Here is a 14,368-nt window from a genome sequence, read left to right on the forward strand (position 1 = left end):
ATTCAAGAACTAAATTCATTCGCAATATGAAATAGGCTCAGAACTCATTTGCAAAACTGTAGTTCGCATTCAAGCAATCAGTTCACGAATTTGGTTCCAGTTTAGAATTATGAAACTGAACTCATTTTCATCCGGAAGTCGTAGAACCGAATCCTGAACCCTAAAAAAGCAACTGAATTTAGTTCAAAAATCTAGTTTCAAAATCCTAGTTACGTTGGTTAGTTTCAGCATGCAAGTACTGATTTCTGGGAAAAAAATTCTGAAACTGAAGTTCGGAATTGAACTCCGAAACTGAATTCAGGAATGGTTTTAAATTCAATTCTTAAATTCCGGTTTGTAGTTCAGTTTTCATGTTTAGTTTCAGAATCCAGTTCCTGAATTTTGTTCATAAATTCTGAAGATGAAATCCTAAATCAGATTTCTCGATTCGAATCCCGAAATAAGCAACTAAATTCAGTTCCAAAATATGGTCAAGAACTAAAATCCAGAATTAGGATTCAGTTCGAGAGGCATAGCTTTGAATTCTAAACCTGTAATCTGAAACTATATTTTGAAATTGAAGTATGAAACTAAATATGGAGCCTCACATTAGGTTCAAAATTCAGGTGGACCAGAATCCAGGTTCTGAGTTTTTAACCAAAAAATCACTCTACAAAAGGGTAAATTTTGAAAAGACGCCCCATAGTAAAGTAAGTCGTCGTATTCACGACAATAGAAACAATTCCTATTACACCCGAACCTCCATTTACGTAATAATCGGGACTACGTAAATCGAATTATGACGTAAAAAAAGTTTACGTTATTTGGAATTTTTAATGTAAAAAAAGTTTTCCTTATGTATGTGTATTATTAAATATGTATAATATATTGGATAGTTATGGAACGAAAATTACGAGTATTTACAGGAAAAGGATGTTCTCAGCAGCATAAATTTCCAAGATGGCGACTTCCGGTTTATTGATATTCCTTTAAAACCCTTACGATTTGGGTATTTTCGGAACGGATTTGATGAGTAGATGTCGGAAAATGATATTTGAGGTGGTTCTGAATTCCAAGATGGCGACTTCCGGTTTGCTGATATTCTTTTAAAACCCTTACGATTTGGGTTTTTTTTCAGAATGGATTTGATGAGAAGATGTTGGAAAACGATGTCTGATGTGGTTCTGAATTCCAAGATGGCGACTTCCGGTTTATTGATATTCCTTTAAAACCCTTACGATTTGGGTATTTTCGGAACGGATTTGATGAGTAGATGTCGGAAAATGATATTTGAGGTGGTTCTGAATTCCAAGATGGCGACTTCTGGTTTATTGATATTCCTTGAAAACCCTCATAATATGGTTATTTTTGGAACGGGTATGGTGAGTAGATGTCGGAAAATGATGTTTAAAGTCATTTCAAAATCCAAGATGGTGTTTCTCGAAACCCGTAGCAAAACGAATGTTATCGGAACGAGTTTAAATAACAGTTCTTATTAAACATTGTTTGAGTAATTATGACTTACTGTCGAATATTTTATAATATTGTTACTTTTGGAATGGATTTTACGAGTCAATATTAGGAAGAAAGTTGTATAAACTAAACTTCGGGAATTTTATTCCAAATTCCATATAATATTAGCTTGACACTTACAATCAAATTGTCAAACAAATACATAAATTGATGAAAATGCTTCGATGTAAATATTTTAAGGTTTATTATTTGGTGGAAGAAATGTTAATATTTTATTTTCAGTATTGCAGTAAATATGATTTATTTGCAGATTCAAGTTTTGAATTGCTGTTAAAGCTGTTGTTTTCGTTTTCGTTGACTGATTTCAATACCTGAACTGTTATTCATTCTTATGCACAAATCGGTCCACATCAGCGTGGCCACGCTTAAGATTCAAATATAATGACACTCGCTAATGGCATATGGCGACGCATTTTCATACGCGAAACATTTGAAACAAAAATGGTGTGCACATTTTTTTTGACACACTTTACCCTATTATTTTGGAACTGGAAGTCGTGTCCAGATGAAGTTGAGAAAGTTTGTAATGGACTATTAGACCATTTGAATCAATTTGTGGAAATCGGTCGCGCCATCTCTGAGAAAAGTTAGCACAAAAATTTTATTTATTTTTTTGCACATTTAACTCATAACTCCGGAACCAGTAGTCAGATCCAAACAAAATTCAGGAATTTGTATCAGACCTGTAGAGTTTTTTTAACTGATTCAAGTGTGTTAAAATCGGTTCATTCAACTCCGGAAATAAGGTATACTTATTTTCACATTTTGTATGAGAGCTCAAGACCTTTCATTTGAATCTAAGAGTGTGAAAATCGGTGCAGCCATCTCCTATAAAATTTAGTGTAATAAAACGTTACGTACACATGCACATATACACACACAGACATTTTGCGTACTCGACGAACTTTGTCGAATGGCATATGACACTCGGCTCTCCGGGCCTCGGTTAGAAATTCGGCTTGCATAACCTTTTTATACGAGAAAGGCAAAACACATTTAACAAAACTGATCAAGTCTAAAGTTTTCTAATTTTTAGCTGCATATTTAACTCAACCGGCAGGTTTTTTGCAAATGTTTCAATATTCTTTACGGATTTAATAGTACACAAAAAGTGATTTTTTGACATTTTGTCTCGAATTCATCTTATAAAGGCGACGAGGCATAAAACAATCTCACAAGTACATTTCCTACACTTAAACAATAAAGCTCCGGCTTAGACTGACCAATGTAAGAAAATGTACATCATATGGTTTGGCACTGTCAACCATATTCAACATCTATTTCGATTTTGATCACTGTTGAGTCGTGTACATTCCATTATTTTTGCATTTCTCTATAGAAAGAATATAGATTTGAATGAAAATAAAAATTTGTTTAAAGCTCGGAGACACTTATCGTTATATATCATTCAACTCAGCTCGATGAATGATGAACTAAGACATTTTAGTTCTATTTTTAAATATCCACAGTTTTCCATCCAAAAGCGTTCGGTATATGTTTGAAACGTCGACGACCATATTAGAGAGTAAACACAATAATCAAATTGATTTTGGCAAAAACTCATTGAGAAAGATTTTCGGACCTACCTTCCTGTACAAATTTTGGCTATATAAAAGGTTTACTATCACCTCTTTTCGGGTGTAACACCTATTACAAGTCACCATGTGTTACATATATAGATAGTGGAAGCTATCAATGGAGGACTATGACTTAACCAATGAAAACCTTAGTTATTCAATAAATTGAGAATTAAATTAAATAATATTTGCAAAATATAGCCAATATAATTTTACATTACATTGGACGGATTACAATAAATTTTTTATTCATCAAGTGTGAAAGTACTGGAGTACAAAGTGAAACACTTGGACTCACAGTATATCACGTGATTTTTAGAGGCACAACATAGTTTGTTTTAAGCGACTCTTTCTATTTCGAAAATATTAATACAATATAGGATACGATCAGCAATCCACTAATATTCAAACATTATTTTCTACGTATTATGCACTAAACCAGCTCCAAAAATACCCACATTGTAAGGGTTTTCAAGGAATATCAATAAACCGGAAGTCGCCATTTTGGTATCCAGAACCACCTCAAACATCGTTTTCCGACATCTACTCATCAAACCCGTTCCGAAAATACCTATATTGTAATAATACCCATGGAATATAAATGAGCCGGAAACGATTTTCATTGTATGCAAAAACCTCTTTTTACGAAGTATTTTCAACGTAAAAAAAGATTACGTTATTTGGGATTTATGTCGTAAAAAGAATTACGTAAAAAGAGGTAACGTAAAAAAAGTTTACGTAAACGGAGGCTTGGGTGTACTATTACGACGGGACGACCAGGGACGGACGGAACGGAAGCAGCTGCATACTGTGCGTTTGGCTGTCAGCTTTCGTTCGTTTACTTGTTTTTGCGGTAAAAATTGTACGTTTTCAAAATGTCGCGTATTGAAAAGGAAGTGAAAATTAAGGTTCTGGACACATGGCTAAGTGGGAAGGGTATTACTATACGAAAATTGGCGAAGCTGTTTGGAATTCATCATGCCAATGTTAAAACCATCATTAATAAGTTTGGAGAATACTACTCTTTGGATGAGCTACCAGGAAGAGGCAGAAAACCCGGTTCTTCCAACCCGAAACTGGACCATAAAGTGGTATCTCTAATCATGAAGAACAAATCTATGTCAATACGTGATTTGGTCAAAAAGGCAATAACGAGCGTATCAAGAGGCTAAATCACATGAGAACCTACAAGAAGCAAAAAATCTCGAAACAAAGTGTAGAAGAAAAGAAGCAAGCAGCAACAAGGGCCCGGAAATTATATTCGCGTCTTTTGCATGCGTTTTGATGAACAATGAGACTTATGTAAAGGAGGACTCAAAAACCCTTCCAGGTTCACAATACTTTACTGCCGTCGTTGGGGAAGATGTGAGCGATGCGGACAGGTCGATTCAAGTGAAGAAAGTCGGTCGAAAGGTACTGGTATGGCAAGAAATATATTTCTGTGGTTTGAAGTCAACCATTTTTACACTACCGGAACTTCAAATGCAGAAATCTATCGATCTGAGTGTCTCCAGAAGAGATTACTGCCTTTATATAAGAAGCATAGTACACCTCAACTGTTTTGGCCGGATCTAGCGTCGGCTCACTATGCCAAAACCACTCTCAATTGGCTTGCGGAAAAGGGTATAAATTTCGTCGAGAAAAATATCAATCCACCAAATTGCCCTCAGCTTCGATTCATCGAACATTACTGGGCAATCGTGAAGAGGGTCTTAAAGAAGACTGTTAAGGCAGCTGAGAACATGCAGGAGTTCAAAAAATTTGGGCTCAAACGTCCAAAAAATGCGCTGCAACTCTTATCCGGAACTTGATGAAGAGCGTTCGATCAAAAGTTCGAAAATTCGTGAAGGAATAACTTAAATTTCATCCGGTTTTCATTATGCTCCTGTTTAACCTCGTACAATAAAGGACCATTTTTCGGTTTGAATAAAATATCGTTTTTTATCATAATTTGAATAGAAATTTTGTGGATAGCTTATTTTCGATACACTCCTTATTTCACTACACAGCACCAGAAAACTATTAATTTTTTGAGTGCTTTTCATCCCAATTCGGGGTTGCGTCTAATAACCTAATTTTACGTAAAAGGGATCTTAATGGTTTCCATAAAAACCATGCAGAGGAATACTTGAGTTTCTTTGATTCCATTTTAGATTGATTGCGATTTTGTTGTGGCATTTTCACTAGAAACCAAAACTAATCAGGTTCAAAACCAAAGTTGGGATCGAAACTGTGAGTCGAGTTTTACTTCAAACGAAATCGTTATTAAATCTAGCTTGTTGAACGGAACTGCTCTTTGTGTTTAGACAGCAATGGGAACAACTAAAAATTAAGTAAAATGTAATCAATTATTAGCAACTTTTTATTTCCTGTGTACACTCGAAACCGTTTCTTTTATTTTTTGTAAGCTTGCTTTGATTGTTTCCTTTTGTTCGCATAATGTGCATGATGTCGCTCGCTAAGTGTTTGTGTGTTTCCGCGATGCAACCCTTCCAATTCCAGCAACAGTAGCAGTAGTATATGTATATCTCTACCCCGAAAAGCCCCGTTCCGAGCAAAATTTAATTTCTCGTTTTACTATGTGTGATGCGTCCCGATGACACCGAACAAAACGAAAACGAAAAAACAAAAGACCAGTATGTCGCTATTCTTCTTCCGGCTGCACAACCTTCAGCGCGAAGAGGCCAACAAAAAGCGCAAGAAGGCCCAACAGCAGCAACAGCAGCGCCAGCGACAGCGTCGTGGAGCGAAGGTCTTCCGTGGGGCGTCCTGCAATTCCGGCATCAGCCATCTCACGCTCGGACCGTCGCGGCTCTACGAGAAGACGCCGATGAGTCCGTCGGACAGTTTGGACGAAATCGCGCTCCAGATCCCAAGGTAATTTTTGTTTTAGCACACACACACACACATACACACACACAACAGCTGTCAATCTATTTTCAGTGCCGAAATTATCGTCGCCCCGGGAGGCGGATAAGCGAAAGCGAATCCAGCATTAATTATCCGGTTCTCATCCCTCACGGGATGCGACCGACGAACTCCAATCAAAACCGTATATTTTAATTCACTTCTTCTTTCCAGTCGGCGGTTGCAATTGGGCAAAATCAAATGATCTTTTTTTTTCATCCCCAATTAAAAGTTTGTCTACGAAATTTTATCTCTTGGATAGAATGAATTTGGAGAAGATCGTTCCGTTGCTCCGAGTGAAATGGTTTCTGTCTAACTGACGAATTATTGAAACTTCTTACAACAAATTTCAAATAATAATCGACCAGTCGAGGATTGAAAAATAGAAACGGTCGGAACACTTTCATGTTTTGACGTGAATACGTCATACTGTACTATGAGGTACCTTTTCAAAATTTACTTTTCAGGAGAGTGATAAGTTTTTAATCGTGTATATTTTTTGCTGAATCCAACGTATCAACATAATTTTTACTACATTCCATTAGAAATATGATCAGCAATTTATGATAAAATTATCAATTGTATGACATAATCAGTAATAATTCAATGTTAAAGTTTTCTGATAAGGTATTGTAGCAACGAGTATCAACAAGGAAAACTCATGACGGGTGTTTCTCGTTTCCGCGACGACAGTTTTGAGTAGTATTTTTATGAAAGCAACGAAATAAGCAATGGTATTTAATTGAATGGAATCTGAACGAAATGATTTTGTTCAATACAAATACAAACTCATTACATGCAATTAATAATTTATTGCTTTAATAATCAAGTATTAATGGCGGTAAACTTCAACTAGGATGGATTTTAACACTGGTCGTAACTGGAGAGCGTATCAATCATTTGCTTAGCTTTGCTTTGAAACCCCCGATATTGACATGAAATAAGTTTGACATACGTGATCAACATTCCATCACATCGACGATTTTTTTCTTCGTGTGTCTCTCATTATAACTGGGCCTCTAAAGGGGCATAGAAGTAAACAAACCGAAAACGCTCATTTCATTGGTTTATTTAGTGGAAATAGTACGAAAGAGGGAAAAAAAATATACGCTCTAAACATCAAGTAACAATGCATCGACTCGCCGAATTTTAATCGAAAAAATACGATAATTCCATGATAGGAATTGAAATCAAATTCAAAACATTCAGTGATGTTTTGCTCCACTAGCTGTTGATGTTAGTTTCGCCTTTATTTGAAAAAAAAAATGAGTTACTCTAGGACAAAACCTGACAACTTTTTGTCTGAGTGTGCTGATTTTGATAACTCCGTCCAGACAAGAAGAAAAATAAATGTTTCTTCTGGGCTTATGGGCGGTGTTGTTAAGTGCTTGGGTAATCAAAGCCGTGTTGAATAAAATACATACTTTCAATTCGTCATAACATGCTTGAAAGGCGAATCAGATAAACGAGGATAATGCCTAATTAATTGAAACCTAAACCGTTCATTTTAACCATGATAACGATGCTCCTGTGCTTCTTGTAAGACCATTTCACAGCGAAAAAACCTTCAAAGATGAATAATAATTTACTACGAGCTCTTAAAACCGGGTGAAACCATCACAGGAGATCGCTACCGAACGCAATTGATGCGCCTTAGTCGCGCGTTAGAAGAAAAGCGGCCACTGTATCAAGAGCGACATGGCAAAGTCATCATCCAACACGACAATGCTCGGCCTCACGTCGTAAAAGTAGTCAAAGAGTACCTGGAAACGCTGAAATGAGAAGTCTTGCCCCACCCGCCGTATTCCCCAGATGTCGCCCCGTCTGACTTCCACCTATTCTGTTCAATGGTTCAATGGCAGATCAACATTTTCAATCCTTCGAATAGCTGGAAAAATGTATTGCTTCATGGATAGCGTCAAAAAGGGACTCCTTTTTTCGAGCCGGGATCCGAAAATTTCCGGAAAGATGGGAGAAAGTTGTCGCTAGCGACGGACAGTACTTTGAATAATACATCTGTAAGCACTTTTTCGCAATAAAGCTTTAAATTTTGGGAAAAAAACGGTGGAAGCAAAGCTGTACACCTAATACAAAAAAACGCCTATGACTCACAAGCAAGTAACGCATATAGCGCTTCGTAACACTTATAACTTACTAAAAAATAACGCATATAACGCTTCGTAACGCTTTCGACTCACAAAATTTACATTTCATAACGCCTACGACTCACAAAAAAGTGACGCGTGTAACGCTTCGTAACGCCTATGGCTTACAAAAACATAACTCATGCAACGCTTTCAAACACCTATAACTTACTAAAAAACTGACGCTTCGTAAGCCCTATGACTCACAAAAAAGTAACGCATGTAACGCTTCGTAACGCCTATAACTCACGAAAAAGTAACGTTTCGTAACACTTTCAACTTACAAAAAAATAACGCTTCGTAACGCTCCATTGCGCATATAACTTACCAAAATGTAACGTTTGCAATGCTTCGTAACGCCTATGAATCACAAAAAAGTAACGCATGTAACACTTCATAACGCCTATGACTAACGCCTATGATGAAAGTAACACTTCGTAACGCCTATAACTTTAAAAAAAGTAACGCTTCGTAACGCTTCATTACGCCTATAACTTACAAACATGTAACGTATGTAACGCTTCGTAACGTCTATGACTCACAAAAAAGTAACTCATGTAACGCATGTAAAAAAACCATTGTTGCAATTGTTTCAGATTTTCAGTAGCCTATTGCTCCCCGATTTTTTTCGGAGTTCGTTTCCTCTACGATTCAGCAGTGTATTAGCAGTTCATGTTGCGCTGCTAACGCCACCAAACGGTTCAACCTAACCTAAGTTAATGTCGAAGTGCCATGTATTTACTAACGGGACTTCAGTAAACAGATGGGGTTAGTAGTTCAACATGAAAAGGCTAATGCACTGAATAGTCGAAGACGAAACGTGGAAGTAAGAAAATAGTTTTTTTTTTTTTTTCCATAAATACGTTTATTTCTTAAGGCAGTTTACATAAGTTTTTCTTCGCCGTAGCATCACTTTTACATAATATTCTTATCCTAATTTAATTCTAACATAGTCACAACGTTTTGAATTTATTAAAACATATTCTCTTATAGCTTAAATATCATCTTAGGTAACTCGTCATTAATTATGAAATCTACTCGGAAATATTATTTGAACCAAACGATTAACTTCTATAAATTATAAAATAAGCTGTTATTTTCAGACATTTTGTTGATAATTTCATAAACTGTTTCGAGTTTGTTTGTATCATTACATAATTTTTATTCTAATTTAGCTATTGGTTGAACTCATGGACGCAGCTGGGATCAGAACTAAGTCTTAAAAGGGGCCTTTATTAAATTGAAACTCCAATTTTCTTTATGAAATGATAAATAAGTTTCATGTATGAAAGGTCACGACAAGCAAGAATGTCTCGAACTGGGATATTGGATAGTCTACCTTGGGTACGCAAAGAATTTATTAGTTGAGATCTGACATCACGATACTCCACGCATGTCCAAACGACATGATCAATATCCCGATAACCTTCTCCGCAAGCACAATGATTAGTCTCGGAGAGCCCAATTCGAAGGAGATGTGCATCTAACGTGTAGTGATTGGACATGAGTCTGGACATCACACGAATGAAATCCCTACTCACATCCAGTCCCCTGAACCATGCCTTTGTCGATATTTTCGGAATAATTGAGTGCATCCACCGACCCAGATCATCTCTATCCCAAGATGCTTGCCAGCTGGCAAGTGTTCTTTGGCGAGACGAGCTATAGAATTCGTTGAAAGCAATCGGTCGCTCATAAATTTCACCCTCAATAGCACCACGTTTGGCTAAAATATCGGCTCTTTCATTGCCAGGAATGGAGCAATGAGCCGGGACCCAGACTATAGTGATTAGATAATTATTATTCAATATGTCGTTCAGACACTGTTTTATTTTACCCAAGAAAAACGGTTCATTTTTGCCAGCAGCGATTGAGCGAATGGCTTCAATTGCACTCAGACTATCTGTGAAGAGGAAATAATGGTTTGGAGATAATGTGACGATTACACTCAAACTATAATGAACTGCTGCTAGCTCTGCTATATAAACAGATGCAGGTTCTTGAAGCCTAAATGAGGCCGAAACATTATTGTTGAACATACCAAACCCTGTCGCTTCTTCAATTCGCGATCCGTCCGTATAAAACATTTTCTCAGAGTCAATATGCCTGAACTTACTTGAAAATATTTTTGGGATTTCCGTCGAGCGTAGATGATCCGGGATTCCACGCACTTCACGCTGCATGGATGTATCGAAAAATAAAGTTGAGTCAGGGGCACTTAGGATGCTGACACGGATAGGAATATATCTTGAAGGGTTGATTTCCTGTGACATATGGTTAAAATATACTGTCATAAATTTTGTTTGAGATCGAAGCTCGACTAGTCGTTCGAAATTATTAATTACCATGGGATTCAGCACCTCACATCTTATTAGCAGGCGTGATGAAAGCTCCCAAAATCGATCTTTTAATGGAAGAACTCCTGCCAGAACTTCAAGACTCATTGTATGTGTCGAGTGCATGCAGCCTAAGGCAATTCGCAAACAACGGTACTGAATTCGCTCAAGTTTGATAAAATGAGAGTTTGCAGCGGAACGAAAACAAACGCATCCATATTCCATCACTGAAAGTATCGTTGTTTGATACAATTTTATTAGATCTTGCGGATGAGAACCCCACCAAGATCCTGTTATTGTTCGAAGAAAATTTACTCTTTGTTGGCATTTCGTTATCAGATACCTAATGTGTCCTCCCCACGTGCATTTGGAATCGAACCACACCCCGAGGTATTTAAAAGTTAAAACCTGTTGGATCATTCTTCCCATCATATGGAGCTGAAGCTGCGCGGGATCATGCTTTCTTGAAAAGACGACTAACTCTGTTTTCTCCGCAGAGAATTCGATACCAAGATGAACAGCCCAAACGGACAAGTTATCTAAGGTATCTTGCAATGGTTTATGCAGATCAATAGCTTTGGGTCCAGTAATTGAAACCACGCCATCATCTGCCAATTGTCTTAGTGTACATGGGGTTACTAGACAGCTGTCAATGTCATTTACGTAAAAATTATAGAGGAGCGGACTGAGGCATGAGCCTTGCGGGAGACCCATGTAGCTAATTCTGAATGTTGCCAAATCGCCATGTGAAAAATACATGCACTTCTCTGACAAAAGGTTGTGCAAATAATTATTTATAACCGCTGGAAGTCCATGTTGGTGGAGCTTTTCTGAAAGAACATCAATGGAAACTGAATCAAATGCTCCTTTAATGTCTAAAAATACAGATGCCATTTGTTGCTTTTGAGCGAAGGCAATTTGGATGTCAGACGAAAGTAATGCAAGGCAATCATTCGTCCCTTTATTTCTACGGAAGCCAAACTGAGTATCTGACAACAAACCGTTCGTCTCGACCCAAGTGTCGAGACGTCGTAGAATAATTTTTTCGAACAATTTTCTGATGCAGGACAACATCGCAATGGGTCTATATGAGTTGTGATTGGAAGCTGGTTTCCCCGGCTTTTGAATGGCGATAACTTTCACTTGTCTCCAGTCAGGTGGAACAATATTTTGCTCAAGAAACTTGTTGAACAATTCCAACAAACGTCTTTTTGCGAGGTCGGGCAGATTCTTCACCAAGTTGAATTTAATTCTGTCCAACCCAGGGGCGTTATTGTTACAAGACAAGAGTGCTATAGAAAATTCCATCATTGAAAATGGGTTATTAATAAAACCATTATTTGGAGGAGATTCCCGTATAATGCTCTGCGTAGGAACAGAATCTGGGCAAACTTTCCTAGCAAAGTCAAATATCCATCGGTTCGAGTATTCATCACTCTCATTGCCCACGTTACGATTCCTCATTCGTCTGGCCGTATTCCAAAGAGTGCTCATTGAGATTTCTCTTGACAAACCTTCGACAAAATGTCTCCAATAGCTACATTTTTTGGCTCGAAGTATGCTCTTGTACTTGGTTTCTAAAACCATAAGTTTTTCAAAATTCTGAGGAGTTCCTCCTCCCCGTTTTAGAAACGTCTTGCAAGCATTTTGTTTTGCGAGTTTAGCCTCTGAGCACTCTTTGTCCCACCAGGGGTTGGGAGGCCTTCTGTTAGTCGTTGGCCCAGGAAAGCGTTTAGTTTGGGATTGTTCTGCGGCCTCCAGAATCGAACAAACGAGGAAGTCATATTCTTCAAGTGGAGGGAGCTCTTCCATTGAATTCAAAATACTAGAGATTCTACTTTGGTATTTAATCCAGTCGATATTTTTTGTCAAATCATATGGAATACTAGCTGAATTAGCAATACATTTGTTACAGCTAATTGAGATGATGATTGGTAAATGATCGCTACCGTGTAAATCAGGCAATATTTTCCAGGTGCAATCTAGTCGAATTGATGTTGAGCAAAGAGATAGATCTAATGCACTTGGGCGTGCAGGAGGTCTTGGGATCCGTGTCATGCTACCCATATTTAATACCGTCATGCTAAAATTGTCACAAATGTTTTGTATTAAAGATGATCTGTTATCATTGTAAACGGAACCCCACATTATACCGTGCGAATTGAAATCCCCCAGAATCAAACGTGGAGCAGGAAGGGCTTCAACCATTTCATTAAGCTGTCGCTGTCCAACTTGTGCTTTTGGAGGAATATAAACCGAAGCTATGCAAATATCTTTGCCTTTAATGTTTATTTGGCAAGCAACAACTTCTATACTAGAAGTTGAAGGGATGTTTAATCTATAAAAGGAACAGCATTTCTTAATTCCCAAAAGCACTCCACCATACGGAGAGTCTCTATCGAGACGTATAATGTTAAAATCATTAAAATTTAAAGCTATGTTTGAAGTAAGCCATGTTTCGCATAAAGCAAATACATCACATTTTTGACTATGCAATAAAATTTTAAATGAATCAAGTTTTGGCATGATGCTTCGACAATTCCACTGCAGGACAGTGATTGTATCATTTGCGGCGGGTGATAAATTATCCATCAAAAGATACAAAACCTGAGACAATTGGCCATTGAGCTGATAACTGCTTCAAAAAATTTCTAGCTATTGGAAGGAATGCCATTATGAGGGTCTTTAAGGGTTCAGATATATTGAATGCTGAGAAAATCCATTCAACAATTTCCGAAAACTTCAGTAATCCTGTTGGTGGCTGTGAAATGGAGCCCACAGGATAATTACCTTTTTCTGTGCTAGATCCTGGATTGGTTTGTGAATTTGACAAACCAGGAGGCACAGTCTTTGGTTTTGACTTTTTTTGTTTAACACGGGGATCTTTTTTTGAAGATGAAACTTTAGGTGTCTTTTTTGGTAATTTGGAAGAAGACTTCTTTCTCTTAACTGACCCTTGGGTAGTGATAAACGAATTACCTTCACTATTTTCGTCAGAGTCAGAGTCCTCTGTTTCCTCTAGATTTGAAAACCCGTTTTCGGTTTCCAAAGGGGGGACATCAATGACCGTTTTAAGCATTTCTGCATATGTGCGCTTAGACCGTGCTTTTAAAGAAAGCTTAATATTGTCTTTGTGCACTTTAAATGCAGTGCATACTGAAATATCCTCATGAGGACTTTCCCCACAATAAATACATTTTTCAATTTCCTTGTTGCAATCATTATCTTTATGAGGTCCTTCACACTTAATACATTTTGGTTTATTGCTACAGTAAGTAGCTGTGTGTCCGAATTTTTTGCAGTTCGTACAATTCATTACATTTGGAACAAAAAGCCGAACAGGGAGGCGAATTTTATCGACATAGACATGGGACGGCAACGCAGATCCGGCAAATGTCACTCGAAACGAGTCTGATGGGTGATAAACTTTTTTCCCTCTTCATAAACTACTGAGTACAGTTGTTTGCACTCCAGTATTTTCACACCCTCAAGCATAGAGTTCTTGAAACGACCAACACCATGCTTGAGTAAATCATCTACCGAAAGACTCGCTTCGGTAACAACACCGTCAATTTCGACATCTTTGGAGGGTATGTAAACTTTATACTCTTTATTGAAATGTTCCGAAGAGACAATATCATTCGCGTGTTTCAAATTATTTACCACAACACGAATTTTATCGTTATTTACTTTTATGATCTCTTTGATTGAAGAGAATCGTGATGTCAAACCTTTAGAAATTTGGTAAATGTTTAATGGCTTTGATATACGTCTAAAAAAGACTATCCAAGGCCCAGAAGAGCTCTCCTGATATTTTTTCGTTCGTGGGGGTATAGGATTCATGCTAGGATTTACGTCCATGGATTCATCCATCACATTAAAATTTTTAATC

At 37.4% G+C, this 14,368-nt stretch overlaps 1 protein-coding gene across 12 annotated transcripts in view; it reads left to right on the forward strand.

Moving 5' to 3' along the window:
* Window positions 1-14,368, forward strand: part of LOC131439036 (potassium channel subfamily T member 1) — a 440,000-nt gene that overhangs the window by 201,143 nt on the left and 224,489 nt on the right. For all 12 annotated transcript variants that reach the window (XM_058609546.1, XM_058609553.1, XM_058609541.1 and 9 more), the window contains one exon: window positions 5,722-5,966. In XM_058609546.1, coding sequence (XP_058465529.1) covers window positions 5,728-5,966 — 239 coding nt within the window. In that variant the 5' untranslated portion in view covers window positions 5,722-5,727. The remainder of the gene's footprint in view (window positions 1-5,721; window positions 5,967-14,368) is intronic.

This window comes from Malaya genurostris, chromosome 3 (assembly GCF_030247185.1).
Source record: "Malaya genurostris strain Urasoe2022 chromosome 3, Malgen_1.1, whole genome shotgun sequence".
In the NCBI taxonomy this organism is placed as follows: Eukaryota; Metazoa; Arthropoda; class Insecta; order Diptera; family Culicidae; genus Malaya; species Malaya genurostris.